The 19,091-nt window shown below is 36.1% G+C and overlaps 1 protein-coding gene across 3 annotated transcripts; it reads left to right on the top strand.

Annotated features, from left to right (window-relative positions):
* The first annotated feature begins 13,118 nt into the window (after positions 1-13,118).
* Positions 13,119-18,843, top strand: LOC121267420 (ubiquitin-conjugating enzyme E2 22-like). Of its 3 annotated transcripts, XM_041171282.1 has the most exons (8): positions 13,119-13,287; positions 14,937-15,035; positions 15,928-15,997; positions 16,543-16,687; positions 16,768-16,845; positions 17,061-17,173; positions 17,299-17,402; positions 18,312-18,843. In XM_041171282.1, the coding sequence occupies exons 3-8, from the start codon at positions 15,995-15,997 to the stop codon at positions 18,661-18,663; spliced, it is 795 nt and encodes a 264-aa protein (XP_041027216.1). In that variant the 5' UTR covers positions 13,119-13,287; positions 14,937-15,035; positions 15,928-15,994; the 3' UTR covers positions 18,664-18,843. The 3 variants fall into 3 exon arrangements, with proteins under 3 accessions (XP_041027216.1, XP_041027215.1, XP_041027217.1); XM_041171281.1 differs by lacking the exon at positions 14,937-15,035 and having other exon boundaries at positions 13,120-13,287; XM_041171283.1 differs by lacking the exons at positions 13,119-13,287; positions 14,937-15,035 and adding an exon at positions 13,327-13,351.
* Positions 18,844-19,091: the final 248 nt, after the last annotated feature.

Genomic DNA, 19,091 nt, shown 5'->3' with positions numbered 1-19,091 from the left:
CGCCCCGCCTCCGTTAGGCGGGGCGGATCACCCCGCCCGTCAGATGCGGGCGGCGGGGCCACCCGCCCGCATCTGGGGCAACATCCGGGGGCGGGGGCGGGCTGGGGTGACCCCCGCCCCGGATATACCCCGCCCCGCCCCGCCGGATTATATAATTATAATTATATATAATTATTAATTATATTATATATTATTATATTATACGTTATTTACATATATTTAAAAAAAAAAAAAAAAAAAAAAAACCCAGGCATGAAACGACGTCGTTTCATGCCTGGGTTTAAAATTAAAACCGAAACCCTTACGCAGCCCCCCTACTTCTCAGTTCTCTGTTCTCACTCTCGCTCGCAGCGGCGCAGCCTCGCTCTCGCCTCTCTCTCTCTCTGAGTTACTTCTCGTAGCCGTGAGCCGCCGCCCGGTCCATCTATCTGCATCGCCATCCCCGTCGCACGACTCGGACTCACACCCGGTTCCTCTCTCTTCATCTCCGAAGGTAAGAAACCCAAATTGGACACTTCAATTTTTTTTTTATTTACATATTTAATGGAGATTGGAGGAAGGATGGGGTTTATCGGAGATGGAGGATGGGATTTTGTGAATTGTGTGCTGTGGAGTTTAGATTGTGCATGTGGTTTGATCTTTGAAATTTTGAATGTGACCCGTGAATTGTGTGCTGTGATTTTTTTTTTTTTTTTGCATTATATAATGTGTGTAAATCACTGAATTTCAATATTATTGTGTCTAGGGCTCCAATCCGAAACCCTAAATTAATTTAGGGGTTTTAATCTTTGAAACCCCTAAATTAATTTAGGGTTTCGAAATACCCTAAAGAGCCCAATCCGAAACCCTAAATTAATTTAGGGGTTTTAATCTTTGAAACCCCTAAATTAATTTAGGGTTTCGAAATACCCTAAAGAGCCCAATCCGAAACCCTAAATTAATTTAGGGGTTTTAATCTTTGAAACCCCTAAATTAATTTAGGGTTTCGAAATTCCCTAAAGAGCCCAATCCGAAACCCTAAATTAATTTAGGGGTTTTAATCTTTGAAACCCCTAAATTAATTTAGGGTTTCGAAATTCCCTAAAGAGCCCAATCCGAAACCCTAAATTAATTTAGGGGTTTTAATCTTTGAAACCCCTAAATTAATTTAGGGTTTCGAAATACCCTAAAGAGCCCAATCTGAAACCCTAAATTAATTTAGGGGTTTTAATCTTTGAAACCCCTAAATTAATTTAGGGGTTTAATCTTTAAAATTGCTATGCACTAGGGGTTTAAAAAATTAATTTAGGGGTTTAAAAACAGAATTTGATGTTCCCTACCAAATTGAACAAAAAAAAAAAAAAGAATGCACTAGGGTATTTCGAAATTCAATATAATGAATTAAGATGAAATATATATATATATATATATATATATATATGAAATTATGAATGTCAAGTGGTACTTTTTTTTATTCTACTTTTTTTTTTTTTTTTTATGTTCATTATAATTTATATAGTTGCTATGCTTATGCCTTATAGTCTTTCAAGTTATAAATATATATATATATATATATATATATATTATTATCCATTCATATCAACATCCTTTTGTAAAGCGACCATAATTATTATTATCCATTCATATCAACATCTCATCCCTTATTTTGAGTTCGGATAAATAATTAAAATAGTACAATAAAAATAACTAAAACCACTATAAGTCTTTTTATAACTTGAATAATTAATGTGTCTTTTTAATGCCTAAAATTTATGACTTTAAATTTTTTACAATTGTTTGATGAATTATATGGTCTAATTTTTTATTCTAATTTTTTTTTATGTTCATTATATATTTGCTATGTTTTCTATAATTTCAGATTTGTTGTTTGCTTGAGTTCATGGATATGCCAGCAGATTCTAGTGCGAGCTCTCCTTTCCAGGCCGAGGGCACCCCTACCCCTACCCCTACACCTACACCTACCCCTCCTAGTCAAACCCCTACCCCTAGCCCTACGGCACCTTGCCCCGCCCCCAAGCCCAACAAGAAACCTGCTTCAATAGTTTGGAGTCATTTCACCAAACTAGAGGGTGGTGACTCAAGTAACCCCCAAGCCAAGTGTAACTATTGTGGAAAAATTTATGGATGTCACTATAGGAAACATGGCACCTCACAATTAAAGGTGCACTTAGAATTGCAATGCAAAAAAAGTCCAATATTAAGATCATTACAAGACAAAAGCCAATCTAGGCTAGAAATTGGACTTAAAAAAATGGCGGATGAGACTAGTGGGGGTGCAACTTTGAAGGGGTATACTAAGTATGATCCCGATGAATGTAGAAGACACCTAGCTCATATGGTCATAATGGACGAGCTACCTTTTCAAATTGTTGATGGGAAAGGGTTCCAAGCGTATTCTCGCTACTTGGAACCAAGGTTTAACATTCCTTCTCGCCACACGGTGGCAAAGGATGTAAAAAAACATTATTACATTGAAAAGGAGAAGTTGAGGGGTCAATTGGCGGATCAATTTGTTTGTCTCACCACTGACACTTGGACATCGATCCAAAATTTTAATTATATGTCTTTGACTGTGCATTTTATTGATTGTCATTGGACATTGCAAAAGAAAATTATAAAATTTTGTAAAATCACCGATCATAAGGGTGAGACAATTGGAAAGGCCTTGGAGGCCGCAATAAAGGAGTGGGGGTTGACCCGAGTGGTTACAGTCACAGTCGATAATGCCTCGTCTAACGATGTTGCATTGGGACATCTAAAGACCTATCTTAGAGAGGCAAATAAGACACTCATGGGTGGTGAGTGTCTGCATGTGAGATGTGCGGCACATATTCTGAATCTGATTGTCACTGATGGTTTGAGAGATCTTCATGACTCGATTGCTCGGGTTAGGACTGTTGTGAGATGGGTGAGATCTTCTCCTTCGAGGTTGGACAAATTCAAGGTTGCTGCGAGATCTGCGGGCCTAACATCTAAGAGGGGCCTTTGTACTGATATGCCTACACGATGGAACTCAACATTTCTGATGTTGGAGGCGGCCTAAGAATATAAGCTGGCATTTACATTATTGGGTGACGAAGACATCCAATATGTTAAATATTTTGATGATCATGGGGGATTGGGGCAACCCGTAGAGGATGATTGGGAAATTGTAACTAATTTTGTAGAGTTTTTGAGGCTTTTTTATGATGTCACCATGAGGCTATCTGGAACTTTGTACCCTACATCCAATATTGTATGTTAGCAAATATGTAGGGTAAAAGAAGAATTAGATGACATGGTCGCGGGTGGTCACATTAGGATGCGGGAGATGTCATTGATTATGAGGACAAAGTACGACAAGTATTGGGGAGATTTAACGAAGGCTAATATTTTGTTATATGTAGCTATCGTCTTTGACCCGAGGTATAAGTTGGATGGCATGATATTTGGATTGGGCCTTGCGTACGGGCAAGTATGGGCAGAGCTTATTGCAGCAAGGGTTCGGGAAACTCTTACTAGATTATTTGATGAGTTTTCCACCCTGCGGGGTGGTAATATTGCGGCACCTACACCTACCCCCTCAGCCTCAAGCTCACAGTTTCCTGAAGTCGAGGTTGGGAAAAGACGTAGATTGGAGTGGGGTGAGAGGTATGAGCAGACCCCCTTCCTTCGGAGTTCTATAGAGGCTCAGCCAGAGATAGACAGATACTTAGCAGCAGAGATTCTACCATTTTCACGAGATTTTGATATATTAAGTTGGTGGAAGGTGAATGCCGTGAAGTATCCCATCCTTGGAGAGATAGCCCGCACACTTTTGGCCATCCCTGTTAGCACAGTAGCCTCAGAGTCGGCCTTTAGCACGGGAGGACGTGTATTAGATTCATTTCGGAGTTCATTAGCTCCTGCCACTGTGGAGGCTTTGATTTGCACGCAGAATTGGATCAAGGGAACTCCAATTCATGTTCCGGATGTTCTTGAGTATGAGAAGGCCGACGTCGAGCAGGATAGTGATGATCAGTTTGGATCTGGTATTTATTTTAATTTCATTTTATAATTTCTTATTTTAATTTATTTATTTTCATTTAATTGGTATTCATTAATTTGATTTCAAATTTAATACTTATAGTGATACATGAGACGACGTATACGGCTACCTCCGATGCAGTATGACTTTGTATTGGACCCACCATTGTCATGGTTTGCACAATTTCTTCCATAATTGTTTTTTGCATTTAAAATTTTGTTTCATCTTTATAACTTTTTAATTCTAATTTGTTTTATTTTTAACTTATTAATATTTCAGGTTTTATAACTTATTGACTTTTATGATCTTGATTTTCAGTCTCACAGCAATCGACATAAGTCACCACTCAGTGAACTCACCGCTACGGCTCCACCCCAAAATCAAATTGATCAAATTGAAAAATTATGATTTTATTCATTTATAATTAATTGTAATGTTGCTACAATAGTTAATTGTATAATTTGTAATATTTATTTCTTTTAGAGGAGTTTGTAATAGTGTAATAGTTTATTAGTTCTCTTAATTTGTATAATTGTGAACAAAATATTTTAGCATAGTGCCTTACTGCCTTAGTGATGATTACTACTTAATTAGTTAATAACGTAATAGTTCAATGTATGATTCTATATATCCCTTATATATATTTTTTTTTCCTTTTTTTAAATCCATATACTTTTTAATCTAAATAATGGGCTCAAATGGCCCAAAAACGAATTCTGGGCCCAAAGTGGCCCAAAAACCGATTCTGGGCCAATTAGGGCCCAGAAAAATGTACTGGGACGAAGGCCCAGTATGGGGGCGGGGGGTGCGGACGGGTGGGGGTCCACCCCCGCACCCCGGCCCAACGGACGGGGGACCCCGCCCCCGCCATGCGGGGGCGGGGTCCGGGGAGAAATTCCCCACCCCCGCATATGCGGGGGCGGGGGGCGGGGGAGGGGTGGCCCCGCCCCGTAGGGGGCGGGTATCACCCCTAGTCTAGAGCTATACATCCTTATTTTGTTTTATTTTAAATTTCGGCTAATTCTAGACTATATTTTGTTTCAGACTATTTTAATTGTAATTTTGTAATCCTATTGTGTTTGGATAGTATTTTTGTAAATTTCAAATCTAGATGGCATTCATGTAATTTTAAAATCTAAAAGGGGTTTATATAATTTAAATTTTTTTTTTGTAACTTTAATTATATCCCCTCATTCTCTCTCTCTCTCTCTCTCTCTCTCTCTCTCTCTCTTAAATCTGATTATTTTTTTTAAAAATATCTCCAACTAAAAACTCTATATCTCTATATGAATTTAACTAATTAGAGACTTATTAAGTTCTTTGAATTTTTCTTAAAAAAATCACACTAGTCGCGGTAAAGTATCTATACTTTCGCTAAACTAATGATGTTTAATCCTAGAGTTTTAATCACAAATCACCTCTCGATCTCATTGCGATTCAATAGATTGAACAATAATTAGCTAAAAAATTGCAAGCATTAAGAATGAGGAATAAACACTTAATCATATAAATTTTGAAAATAAAATAATTTAGAATATAAATTGTGTATTCAATGCTAGACTACATCAATACTCTAGAAAATAAAATTAGTTCACAATGAAATTGAAAACAAAAAGAATAAAACTAGTATTCTTCGTTGGAGTCAGTTGATGAAGCATGCGACTCTCACCTCTGCCCACCAAATCCGTCTCCTTCAAAGAAACTTCAAGAATAAATTCTGGAATATTTTTACTCTAAAACTCAGACTCTCCTCTCTTCTATTCATCCCACAAGACAGAATTAAATAGATGTCAAAATTTAAATTCGGAAATAAGATAAATATGGATACAATCTAGCCTAAAGATCTGGAAAATAGTTTTTAAAGATAAAAGTTAACATAAAAGAAATTATCCCAACAATAACAGAATTATCTAAAATGGAAGATTCAGTAATAAGCGGCTTGATTTACAGAGTTCAGGAGGATTTGGTAGTTAGCAGATTGATTGCGGAACTTGAAAGGGTCCCACTGAGTATATGCCGCGTGAGCTGAATATAATTGGTCTCCTCGCCTACCGAGAGGAAAGACTCTCGATCGGGATGATAGAACTCTCTCGCCAACCTACCGAGCGGTAAAGTTGTTTTCTTTTGCTAGTTGTTGTCCAAAATGTCGTTTAGGTTGGTCTTTAAGTTGGTCGTTAGACTAGTCAGCCAATTTAACCGCCCATAACCTTGTCGCCAAGTCTTCTCACCCAAGAGGTAAAACATCTCGCTTATTGCCTAACTCTTGTTGCCAAATCTAGTCGTCATTAGGTCTCCTCGGCTCTTTTCAGATCTTGTCGCCTCTCGTCAGTCTGGATCCGTAGTCTCTTCTTTTGTACCAAAATGCTCTCATTTCGCACTAAATCTTCTCATTCCTTCAAATCCAAGAGAGAATAAAGAAAAACATGTAGAAATAAAATAAAATCAATAGAATAGAAGGAAAACTGACACTTTTTATAAATAAAAGAGTAATAAAAATCACATAAAAATACACTTATCAGCCCCCGCAAGTTCAACGGGAGCTCTCAAACGTTGAGGTTGTGTCGAATCGTAGTGAATTGAGCTGGTAGTAAAGGGTAACTGCATCAGCCAGTTGGTCTTTTGAAGATAGAAAAATCACAAATAAAGAACGAGAGGAAACTTGATCATGGACAAAATGATAATCAATGGAAATATGCTTTATACGTGAGTGAAATAAAGGATTGGCAGTGTGATACGTTGCCCCAATGTTGTTGCACCAAAGTGTCGGTGACTAAGGTAACTTGAGATGGATCTCAGAAAGGAGAAATTGAACCCAAAGAAGCTTAGCTGTAGTATTGGCAATGGCTCGATACTTGGCTTCCGTGCTAGAATTGGAGTCTGTCTTTTGTTTGCAAGAACTCCATGAAATGAGATTCGGACCAAAGTAGATACAATAGCCAGTGGTTGAGCCTTCGATCGTCAGGGCATCCTTCCCAGTTGGAGTTAGAGAAGGCTTGGAGTGAGTGAGCAGTAGATCGCAATAGAAGAAGCCATGGTTACAGGTAAGCCAAAGGTAGCATAGAATTCATTTTACGACACTCCAATGCTCAGTTGTTGGGTGATGCATAAATTGATAGACTCTACTCACGGCAAAAGCAATGTTCAGTATTGTAAACCCCAAATATTGTAAGGAGCCAACAATGCGTCAGTAGAGAGTTGGATCCAAAAAAGGATCACCATGGTGTTGGAGTGCTATAATGGATACCATTGGAGAAGAAATCGACTTGGCATTATGCATGTTAGCTTTGTGTAGGAGATCCTGGATGTATCTTTGCTGAGAGAGGAAGCAACCTGCAGATGTAAAATGTGCTTCAACTCCAATAAAATAATGTAAAGGCCCAAGATCCTTGATGACAAAAGTAAACTAGAGACTTGTAATAAGATGTCTTATAAGTGCTCGATCTGGGCTAGTTATCACAATGTCATCTACGTATATGAGGATATAGAATGGGCTCAACCCACGACTGGAAATAAATAAAGATGAGTCGGATTTAGAGCCCACCAAGCCCATCTCAATAAGCTTGGAACTAAGTCTTGAATACTAGGCCTGAGGCACCTGTTTTAAGCCATAGATAGACTTCTTCAAATGATAATCATGATCCAGAAAAGATGGATATTTAAAACCCAGAGGTTGAGTCATGAACACATCCTCTTCAATAAGTCCATGTAAAAATGTATTCTTGACATCTAATTGTCGAATGGCCCAATATGAAGATATGACCATGGATAGAAGAATCTGAATGGTGACGGGCTTGAAAACTGGGCTGTATGTTTTGCCATAGTCAAGGTCCGCTTGTTGGTGATACCCCTTGGTTACTAGACGAGCCTTGTACCCCTCGAGATAACCATTTACCCGTCGTTTAATCTTAAATACCCATTTGCAGCCCATTAAATTCAATTTGGGTCTTGGGGGAACGAGGGTCCATATTCCATTTTGCATGAGAGTTTTGAATTCTTCATTCATGGTTTTGTGCCATTCAAGACGTTTAACTGCAGTAGTGGATGAACTAGGCTCACTGAGAGCTAGAGTTGAGGAGAGCATTCCATGAGAAGGGCAATAGGCTGGCGGGCCACAGTACCATTAGAGAAGTGCTTGGGCTTGAAAATATTGTTACAAGCTCGAGTTTGCATAGGATGCCTGCACACATTAGAATTCACTGGAGTAGGAGCAGGAGATATGTTCAGTGGTGGAGAAGGTGCAGTTGTCGGTACACATGTTGCTGGAGTGATTTGCGAAGGTTAAGCCAGTGAGGACAAGCGAATTGTAGAAGTGAGAGATGTACCTACACTGATGTTAGATAAAGGGACAAGTAATTGAAAGTCAGCAAAAGGAAAGAAGGATTCATCAAAGGTAACGTTCCTAGTGACATAAATACGACTAGTGGAGGGATCGAAGCATTTATACCCTTTGTGGTTAGTGCTATATCCGATAAAAACACATAGAAAGGAATGATAATCCATTTTGTGTTTATTGTAGGGCCGAAGATGAGGCCAACAAGCACAATTGAATGTTTTTAAAAATGGATAATCTGGAATTTCTCTGGACTAGAGTTCAAGAGGGGACTTATGGTTAGTGACATGAGAAGTAACCTATTAATAAGCTATGCAGCAATGGAGAAGGCCTCATCCCACTATTGTTTCTGAATAGAGGCAATACCAAGTAAAGTAAGGCCCATTTTGACCAAGTGATGTGTTTGCATTCCATAGAGTCATTTTGTTCATGTACGATGAACAATGAATACGATGAGCAATACCAAGAGATGTTAGTATACAATTTAGGTTTCGAAACTCACCACCCCAATTTGATTGGAGAGCTTTAATGGGATGACCAAGAAATCGTTCAACATGAGTTTTGAACTTAAGAAAAATAGAAGTGACAACAGGAATAATCGTCTACAAAGTAAAGATGATAAAGATTACCATTACAAGAGAGGTGGGGTGCTAGACCCTATATATTTGTAAATAGTAAATCTAGAGGACCCTCAGAAGTGGAGTCAGACAAATAAAATGGGAGTTTTTTTATTCTTGTCGAGTTGAAAAGAATGACAAATATTATTAGACATTATTTGAAACATCTAAATGATGTTGAGACAAAACTTGACAAACAATACGTAGAAAGGGGTGGCCAAGGCGATTGTGCTACTGATCAAGAGAGACTGGAGTGCTGAAAAATGCTACAGGAGGACAAGAGATATTGGACGTGTGTTAGAAGATAGAGGCCATTATTACTCTTGCTTTGAGTAGGGTGACTTCTGAGAATTGATCCTTAACACAAAAAAAAAAAAAAAAAAAAAAAAAAAGGAAGAAGGTGAAACTCAAAATAAACATGATTATCCTTTGTAAATTGATGAACAGAGAGTAGATTCTTTTTTACTTGAGGAACATGAAGGGCATCATTTAAAAAGAATGATTTTGGTGAGGAGAAAATAAGAGAAGAGCCAACATGGTGAGTTTACAGACCTTTACCATTACCGACTATAACCTAATCTTGGCCAGTGTAGTCTTTCGTGTGGAGGTTTAGATTGCCCATGTCTAAAGTGATATGGTGTGTGGCCCCAGTATCCGGGGACCATGACTGATCTGGAGAAGTCTGTGTGGTGGTAACATATGCTTGAGGAGTGGAGTGAGTTTGATAGTCCTGATCAAACCGATACCAACACTTGGGTGTTGTGTGACCCACTATGAGGCAAATTTGACAGAAGGAGTGAGGAGAGCAAGAGGAATATGTAGAAGAAGAAGCGGAGTTGGAGCAACCTCGACCTCGACCTCGTTTTCCAGAACCATGAAAGGGCTGATTGGATGAGTGGTGACCACGGCTATTATATGGTGAATTTCGAGCAGCCAGATTTGTAGAAGAAATATTGACATCAGTAGAAGTGGCAACCTGCTCCAAACGAAGTCCATGTGTCGAAAGAAAGCAAAGAGTTCATCAAACGGCATAGGCTTCAATCGGGTGTTAACTGAGGTGACTAATGGGTCATATTTTGTAGGTAACCCAGCTAACACGTAGGATATAAGCTCTGAGTCTCCAAGTGGTTGTGCAATAGCAGATAAAATATCAGCAAGGCCTTTTGCTTTTTGAAAATAGTCTTGAATTGAGAGAGCCCCTTTCTTTAAGGTGCTAAGGATATAGTGTTCATTTGTCGAGCATGAGATGTAGTGGAATGCATTTTCTCAAGGGTAAGCCATACATCATGTGATGTTTCAAGTCCAACGACTTGTGTGAGTACAAATTCGGAAAGGAAAAAAAAATAAGGTTGTTGAGGATCAATTGGTCTTATTCAAACCAAAACTCATAATCATAGTTGGGGGAGGTAGGAATTTACGAGGAGCGACTGTCGTCAACAAATCCATAAAGTTTTTAGCCATAAATGTAAGGAAGAAGCTGGGCTTTCCATGATAGGCAATTGTCACGAGTAAGTTTTAGGGTGATCTGATGGATAGGATGAAAGGGAGCACCTGATGGTCGAGACATGGAGGAGTAGTATGGATCAGATGGCTCTTGATACCATATTAAGTTTATGAAGTTGGCTTCCTATGAATCCATTTGGGAGTTCGACAATATTATTTATAAATGAAATTGGTTACAAGCTTATAACAATTATGTTATCTAATCTTATCCTCATTTGTTATGTTTGAGTTTGAATTTTAAATTTGTGATGAATTATTTTGAGTTGATCTCTTGGCAGTGGCATTTGTGGAAGACATGCTGTTGGAGTTATCTACAGAAGAGTCCTGAAGGCTATCTGTTTGTGATTTTGCTGCTCAAGACTTGGTCTTTGTATTTGAGTTGGACTTTGTCTCAATAAATGGTATTACTCATAGTTTTGAATTTCGTTTTGTTACGTCTAGAGCTATACATCCTTATTTTGTTTTATTTTAAATTTCGGCTAATTCTAGACTATATTTCGTTTCAGACTGTTTTAATTATAATTTTGTAATCCTATTGTGTTTGGATAGTATTTTTGTAAATTTCAAATCTAGATGGCATTCATGTAATTTTAAAATCTAAAAGGGGTTTATATAATTTAAATTTTTTTTTTGTAACTTTAATTATATCCCCTCATTCTCTCTCTCTCTCTCTCTCTCTTAAATCTGATTATTTTTTAAAAAAATTGCTCTTTATTTGTTTTCTTTGTTATTCTTGACACTAATTTTTTAATATTTTCAATATATATCCATTTTAGAAAGTCTTTAATTCTTTCATATATACACACACATACACACAAATACAAATACAGATTTACATATACATGTATTTCTTTTACATATACATATAAATGAATATATATATATATATAATTGATCTCGAAATGTCACACCAAAATGTTTCGGTATCGAAATATTTCGTTTGATTACTTCAGCTGAAATGATCACGAGATTTAAAACATTGGTATTACTTTTTCTTCCTCATCAAGTATGAGTGTAGACTGTTAGCAATTTCTTAAAATTCATTAATTTTGCTAGAGAAATCCTCTAGGTCATTGATATTGTCATGAAATAGGAGGGAAAAAGTTTAGTGAAACTTTCATTGTCCTATTAAAAGATTTTTCATCTAATCATTTTTCTTTGATTTCAATAAATATTAAAAACATAAAAATCAAAATAGTTTTGATAATTTAAACAATTTTTCAAATTACTTACTCACTTTTTGCAAATCATAATACAAGTAATGTGATAACAACAAATCTTTACTCAAGCAATTCTCAAAACTTTCACAAATTTCAATAAAAGTTACATCTCAATTTTTAAAAAATAAAAAATAAAAAGGTTACAAATTGTCAAAACAAAGCCTCCTCCAAAAGTACTCTTCCATGATATAGCTTGAAAATTAAGGACAGATTCATCATTCTAAGAATGAAAGTATTAACGTGAATAATAAAAAATTAAACAGAAATTGAAAAATACAACAAAATAAAATGCTCATCCTTTTTAAGGATTTTAGCATATATTTGGATGCTAAAAGTTGGAAAATCTTTTATGAATATAGAGTAAAAGAATTGGGATGAAATGAAAAACTTATTTGAGTTTTTCTATAAATGTGGGCCAACACTTTAAAAATATGTTTGCATAATGAATTTTGTAATTTCTTTTAATATTTATTATTGAAATTATTAATAAAAATAAAAGGAAAATTGGGGTGGCCAACCAAATGTCTACAATGAAAAAAATTTATTTATCATCATCATTTCAATATTTTTTTATGTGACATTAAATGTTAAGCTCATAAATGAAATATAATAAATAGTTTCTAATCATTTAATATCATATCAAAAAATAATGTGAAAATAATGAAAAAACGAATGATGAGTACCATTACTCGCCAATGATAAATGAACCAAATCAAGTGGCCACCCATATGGCCATTTGTAGTGGCCAATACAGCCCCACCAACAAGATGGTGAAGGTGGCCACAACAGTTGGCCTTGTGGTGACTACAAATATTGGAATGATTTTTTGAATTAATATATTTTTTATTAAAATAATACATTTTTTTTTAAAAAAAAAAAGGTGAATGGAGACTATTAAGGTTTTTGTGTTTTTGAAAAAATTGAAAAAACAATTCTATTGTAAATAGAATACTGCAACACATTGTATACAATTTGAACAGAGTATACAATTATGTTAAGTTATTGAAAATTATAAAAATTTTAAAATTATTTTTTTATTAATATAAGTAAAATTAGGAGTATAAAATATTTTCTATTTGTTTCGATAAACGGAGTAAAAAAAAATAGGTACCACCGTAATAATATTGGTATTGCTTAGTTTAAAATTTAGTTAAAAGTTGAAGTTTTTGACTAAAATCAAAGTTACTGAAGATATTAATCTACGTTGAACTATCTATCTCAAAATCAAAATATTAATATAATATTATATATTTTAATAGTAACTTTTTTAATAATTTTTTTTTTTATAATTTATAAATATACTTCATATATTAATAATGGGTCATTAATATAAAACTTTAGGAGCGTGGATCTGTCACATAATAAAAACATACCGAATCCAACGTCTATAAAGATATTGCAGATCTTGTTATCAGAAAGTCATTTCAATATCATTTTATATACTGTTTTAGTAAATATATAGTGCGAATTTACAATTTTGTCATCTCAAAATCAACCCAAGCAATCATTTTGAGGACAGATCGCTTTCTCACTCTCTGTCTTCAGACACACACACTCTCTCTCTCTCTGCGCGCTGTGGTCTGGTTGTGTGAGAGAAGAATTCAGATTTAGGTGAATCCCCTCACCTGGGGCTGTGCTAATAATAATGTCTTGATTCTCTCATCTGTTTTTCTTTGTTACTGTTCTTTGTACTTTCTTTGATTATCTTTTTTTCTTTCTTTGGAAAGCTTGTGTTTTGCACTGTGAATGTGATTGTTTTCCATTATCTATTCGATGGTGTGAGTTGTTGTTCTAGTTTCTGAGTTGATTGGTTCTTCACTTTGTGCGATGATATGCTTTTCTTGTTCAATATATGTATGCGTGTTTGTTTCTTTCTTGTGGAAATGCGTCTTTTTCCAGAGCATAAGGGTTTTGATCTGAAATACGGGGATCTTTCCTTTCAAGGTTCTTTTCTTGGTTTATAATTTATATAGGGGAGTAGGTTATTTATGTAATGGGTTCTAGTTTGAAATACAAAATCTCTCTCTCCTCTCTCTCTCTCTCTCTCTCTCTCTCTCTCTCTCTCTCGCGCGCGCGCGCGCATGGGAGAAGATTAGTGGTCATATTCACTTCTAGTCAGACTGGCTGTAAAAGTTTTAATTTGGTTCTTGTTAATCTGTTTATGTTTTGTCTATGCATTGAGGATTGATTTATTATGAGACTTGTGTTTTAGGGCTTTGATTCTTGTGTTAGAAGAATGCACTGTATGTAATTGCTCCCAATTATGTCTTTAAACCCCCGTGATTTGTGTACACGTTTATCTTTTCTTTATAACCTTGCCCAGAAAAAAAAAGAAAAGAAAATTAGCTGTAGTTGGGATCATGACAAGACTCTCTGTTTTAGCAGGCTTTTGTATTGAGTACTCGCTCTCTTTTTTTTCTCAATGTTTTTTTTTTTGCCCTTTTTGAGAGTTTCTTGTGCTTTTTTTTTTTTTTTTAACCTTTTGCTTGGAGTCTGGGTTATTTCGGCATATAAAGTGATCTTCATATGCACCATCTTTTTGTCTGTGCTTCAATTGATGAGGTTAGTCAGAAATTATCTGTCAACAATCAACATTTCATTGCTTATAATTGAATAAGATAAAGGTAATGGATCACACAGACATGTAGGTGAAAGAGACGGGAAAAAGGATACAAACTAAATACTAAATGCTTTGAAAAGCACAAAATTGGAGGAGCCCCTTGTGACATGGAGGATGACTGATGAGCAAAACTTTTTTTTCACTTGTTTAAGTTTTACTTGTAGGTCACTTCTTAGTTTTTGATAATGCAGGCGGAGCTTGTACCCAGAATCCAATATACATTGAACAAGGAGTTTTCTGATCGTTGAGATGTTTTATTATTATTATTATTATTGGCAAACTTTATTTTCTCAATTCAAGGAAGAAATCCTAACATTGAGTGAGGCGTTTTCCTTCAGCAGTAGTTTGAATTTCAAGTCTCAGCTTACAATTTTGACTTTCAGGATGAGGCATTGTGATGGTCATCTTTCCATCATGGTGAAGGAGTTTCCTTATGATACTCATATTGTAACATGTAGTAGAAAAGCAACTTGAAGACGCATATATACTGAAAGATGGGTCTTTTCTTTTTGTCTTCAGGCTTTGGAGGAGACAAAAACAGTTTTTGACATTTAAGATTTTAATTGCCTTTTTCTTTCTTCTTGGCGGGTGAAACTTTTGATGTGTAGTATTTTTTTTTTCTTTTTCTTTCTTTTTGCAGATTCATACATTTCCAATATCAAGTTTTTCAGAGAGGGTCATATGTCATGTATCATAATCATTTGAAACAGTCTCATGGATTTCTAGAAAATATGAATTGGTAAACATCTTTTGGCATTTGTGTTTGTGATAGATAAAAACTTTGGAGTCATTGCAAGGGCTTCAAGAACATCACATTAATCTGAATGTGGGCTTAATATTGTCATATCAACCACTCGCTGTTGCTGCTACTATGTTATATGAGGCTTGGTAACTTCAATTGCACAACTTAGGCATAAATATTTAAACAAATCTCCCCCTTTCATGTGCGAGTCGCATAATACCAAATGAAGTTATACCCAGCTACCCTTCCTTTTGAATGGAGATTGGAGGTATTTCTTAATAATCTTTGTGATGTGTCATCACTAGCAGTTCAATGCTCTGCTTTGGGAGCGCTGACACCAATCACTATTGTTATGTCTCCAACTTGCCCTATTGAAATTTAGACTCATTTGACCCGACTTGTTTGTATCTGTGAATTTTTTGAGAGTTGAGATTCGAGTCCATAAGATTCATATTTGAGAGTTGAAAGATCCTATACCTTTGAATTTGTGCATAAAAATAGTATTAACCTTTAGATCCTGTAATTATTATTCAATGTGGGAATCAGCTAATTAGGTAATCATACCACTCCTGAGTGTTCCAACGATTCAATTTTTAAATAACTATGTCATTTTTACACAATAGAGTTTTCTGATATAGGAAATAACTAGATTCCATGAAAGACATTTGGTTGGTGTCACTCACATTATTTGTAACTTACATGACCACCAAGTAAAATTTTGGTTGTGTTCAACATGTATGAAAACCCTCAAACTGGACCATTGTTTGTTCATCCCATGTGCTATTTTTTTTTTGTCTGTCTGTGGAGATGTATTAAGGAATATAAACTGCTACTCATCCTCTTTGTATAGGCAACATCTCTTTTTTGTTCACACAAGCTTATCTTGCAGGAACATTTTGATGTGGTCTATATTTTTCATTCTCTAAGCAGCAGAAAGTTGGCCAACAGAAAGTATCATGGTACGTCGTCCGTTCTTTAAATGGAACTTTCATGCTGGAGCAAGAACTAGCATGAAAGTCGATCTATTATGTCTCTTTGTGACAATGGTACTTCTTTCTTTCTTTAGTATGGTTTTAGTCTTGGGCCTTTCTAATGAGATTTTTAAAAGTTAGTAAAGTATGCAATTTTTGTCTTATTTACTTGAGGAATGCATAGATGAGCTATAAAGTGGTATATGCATTTTAATGTTGGAACTAGAATGACACATGATAGTATGGTACACCGTACTGTTTGGTTGGTTTTGAACAAGGGGTTTAGAGTTGTCTTGAGAATTCTCACAAAAACAATGATTCCTGATTGTTGTAACAACCAATAACATGGTCCATGGAGCCTAGCTCTTCCTTATTTGTCAAGCAAAGATTCTCTACTTAGGTAAAAGATGATATGAAGTTTGTTTTTTCATTTTTCTGTAAAAAGCTTTATGGCTGTGGTGAAGCATGTCATCGTTTGCTATTTTGAAGTGTTGATGTCCTCATATAAGTTTTTGATATGTTTTATTTTTCAGGCGGCTAATGAAAATCTTCCCCCAAATGTTATAAAGCAACTTGCAAAGGAATTGAAGAATCTTGATGAATCTCCCCCTGAGGGCATTAAAGTAGGTATTAACGATGATGATTTTTCAACCATATATGCTGATATTGAGGGCCCAGGTATGTAGTATCTTCAGAAGTTTACTTTTTTGAGGCATTGTTTGAGGCTTATAAATGAATGGGCATTCTTGACCTTGCAGCTGGTACTCCATATGAAAACGGTGTTTTTCGCATGAAGTTATTATTATCTCATGACTTTCCACACTCTCCTCCAAAAGGTTAGTTGACACTTGTTATTATGGTTTCAACATAGAAACAAGAGCTTTGTGTTACCTCCACTTTGGGTTTTCTCCACTTTTGTTTTAATTGGCATACCTTAACCCTTCCAGTTACCTCCACTTTTTATAATTCCTATTTATGCTTCTAGTATTAATATTTTATTTGCAACTAGTGCAACTTGACATTTTTAGTGTTATGGTTACTAATTTTGTAGGTTACTTCCTGACCAAGATTTTCCATCCAAACATTGCACCCAATGGTGAGATTTGTGTCAATACACTTAAAAAGGATTGGAATCCAAGTCTTGGGTTACGACATGTTCTCATTGTAAGGTTTATTTTCTATTCAGTGTAGAACTTAATTAGTTCCCTACTGTTTCCAATCTGTTTGAGAACTTTTTTAAAAAATTCAACAACCAGTTGCATTCAATTTGAAGTATTTGGGTATTTCAGGTAGTTAGGTGTTTATTGATCGAACCATTTCCAGAATCAGCCTTAAATGAACAAGCAGGCAAGATGCTACTTGAGAATTATCAGGAGTATGCTAGACATGCCAGGTCAGTCATGCCCTTCATGTTGTTATGGGAATAGTGGACCTTTCTGTATCAGAATTTTATGCAGTTTATTGAGACTGTTAATTTTCCCTGGGTGAATTTGGTTATGGTGTGCCATTTGTGGGATCTTTGATTAGTACCTTTTAAGTTGACACCTGAGTATCAAGTTTCTTAGAGCTGGTGGGGGCAAACTCATGGTTTTCTGGTTGGTTCTTGGTTCTTCCTTTTTTAGCCCCTTTATGAAAAGTTCATAGCACTTTTCCAGGCTTATCATGGCTGTTCTTTTTTCTAATGACTCCATCCTTGGGCCAATTATGGTTATTCATGCGATCTTGGATTTGATGTATCTCAAGTAATGCCCCTAATTTGAAAATGGAAATTTTCAACATCTTAAACATGTTATACACAACTCACTGTCATGGTCCTCTGGTCTGTGAGGTGTGTTTTAGGATTTTACTTTAGAGGAAGAATTGCATCTTACAGAATTTTTACATTTGGTTACATTATGGTTTATAGATCTCACATCAACTGAAATAATTGCCATATTTCAGCTCTGAGAATGGTGTGTTGACAAAGCACCTACTCCACATGAAAAGGTTTCTGGACTTAAATTAGTTCCATATATAATATGAAAAAATCTATTCATCGTCACTTTTCCCATCATCCTCTCATCATCCCATGATGTGCCATTAGATAATAAGTTCATAAATGAAATATAATAAATAGTCTCTAACAATTATCTAATGCCACATCATGGGATGATGAGAATTGAGACGATGAGTAACATTACTCATGTAATATACTTTTATATATAGAACCTTGAGACCACATCCCATTAAGTATTTATATAAAAAAAAATTCTTGAGACCGACTTTTTTTTGTTATGGAGACCTGAGGGTGTTTTTGTTGCAGACTTTACACCGGGATCCATGCCAAGCCAAAACCCAAGTTCAAATCGGGAGCCATTTCCGAGTCTACCACAGCTCTGAATGTTGACCAGACTAACACCTCAGTTACTGCTGATCAGAAGAGCATAACACCAGATGTTGCATTGACATTGCCATCCCCATTGGCACCTTCTACAACACCCACCAAGGGAAATGGGCTGGAGCAGCCTGCCTCCTTGGCACCAACAACGGATACAGTAGTTAGTGGGTCTGCTGTGGCAGCTGCCACCGCACAAAAGAAGGAATGTGGATTGGCAAAAGTTCACTTAGACAAGAAAAAACTAGATGCAAGAAAGAAAAGCTTGAAGAGATTGTAAACTTACGTAGACATGATTGAACTGCAATTATGGGATTTGTGGCCAAACTTTTGTCGTCCATTGATGGGGGATGGGGCAAGTAGGGGCAAATTTGGGGTTTGGGGAGGTGAGCGAATGTATGCTGTAATGAATATTTCCATTGGACAATGTGACTCGTGTTGTAAAATTTAAGTTTCTGTATTCTTTTTTTTTTATCATAAACACTCGGAGACTGCATGTTCTGTACATTACTTAACTTTTTTCATTTGTGTTATGAATAATCTCGGGAAAGTCTTGGACGTTCTGCAAAATTGCAGCCTTTGATTAAGGTATCAATCTAAAAGAGGCGCAAACTTTCCAAAAGGCAGAACTCGAGGTTCCAGCAAGGCAGCAACATAGATTCGCAGACGTCCAGTACGGAGTTCTCGAGCGTTCAAATTTCGTTCGTT

Source organism: Juglans microcarpa x Juglans regia, chromosome 5S (assembly GCF_004785595.1).
Source record: "Juglans microcarpa x Juglans regia isolate MS1-56 chromosome 5S, Jm3101_v1.0, whole genome shotgun sequence".
Classification (NCBI taxonomy): domain Eukaryota; kingdom Viridiplantae; phylum Streptophyta; class Magnoliopsida; order Fagales; family Juglandaceae; genus Juglans; species Juglans microcarpa x Juglans regia.
The sequence above is the reverse complement of the archived record's forward strand: the minus strand, read 5'-3'. Positions and strand labels throughout refer to the sequence as shown.

Excerpts from the sequence above, each read along its gene's own strand:
- LOC121267420 (XM_041171282.1), top strand. Across the intron at positions 16,688-16,767 it reads TGCTGATATTGAGGGCCCAG|CTGGTACTCCATATGAAAAC; the intron begins GTATGTAGTATC and ends TTGACCTTGCAG. Across the intron at positions 16,846-17,060 it reads TCCACACTCTCCTCCAAAAG|GTTACTTCCTGACCAAGATT; the intron begins GTTAGTTGACAC and ends CTAATTTTGTAG.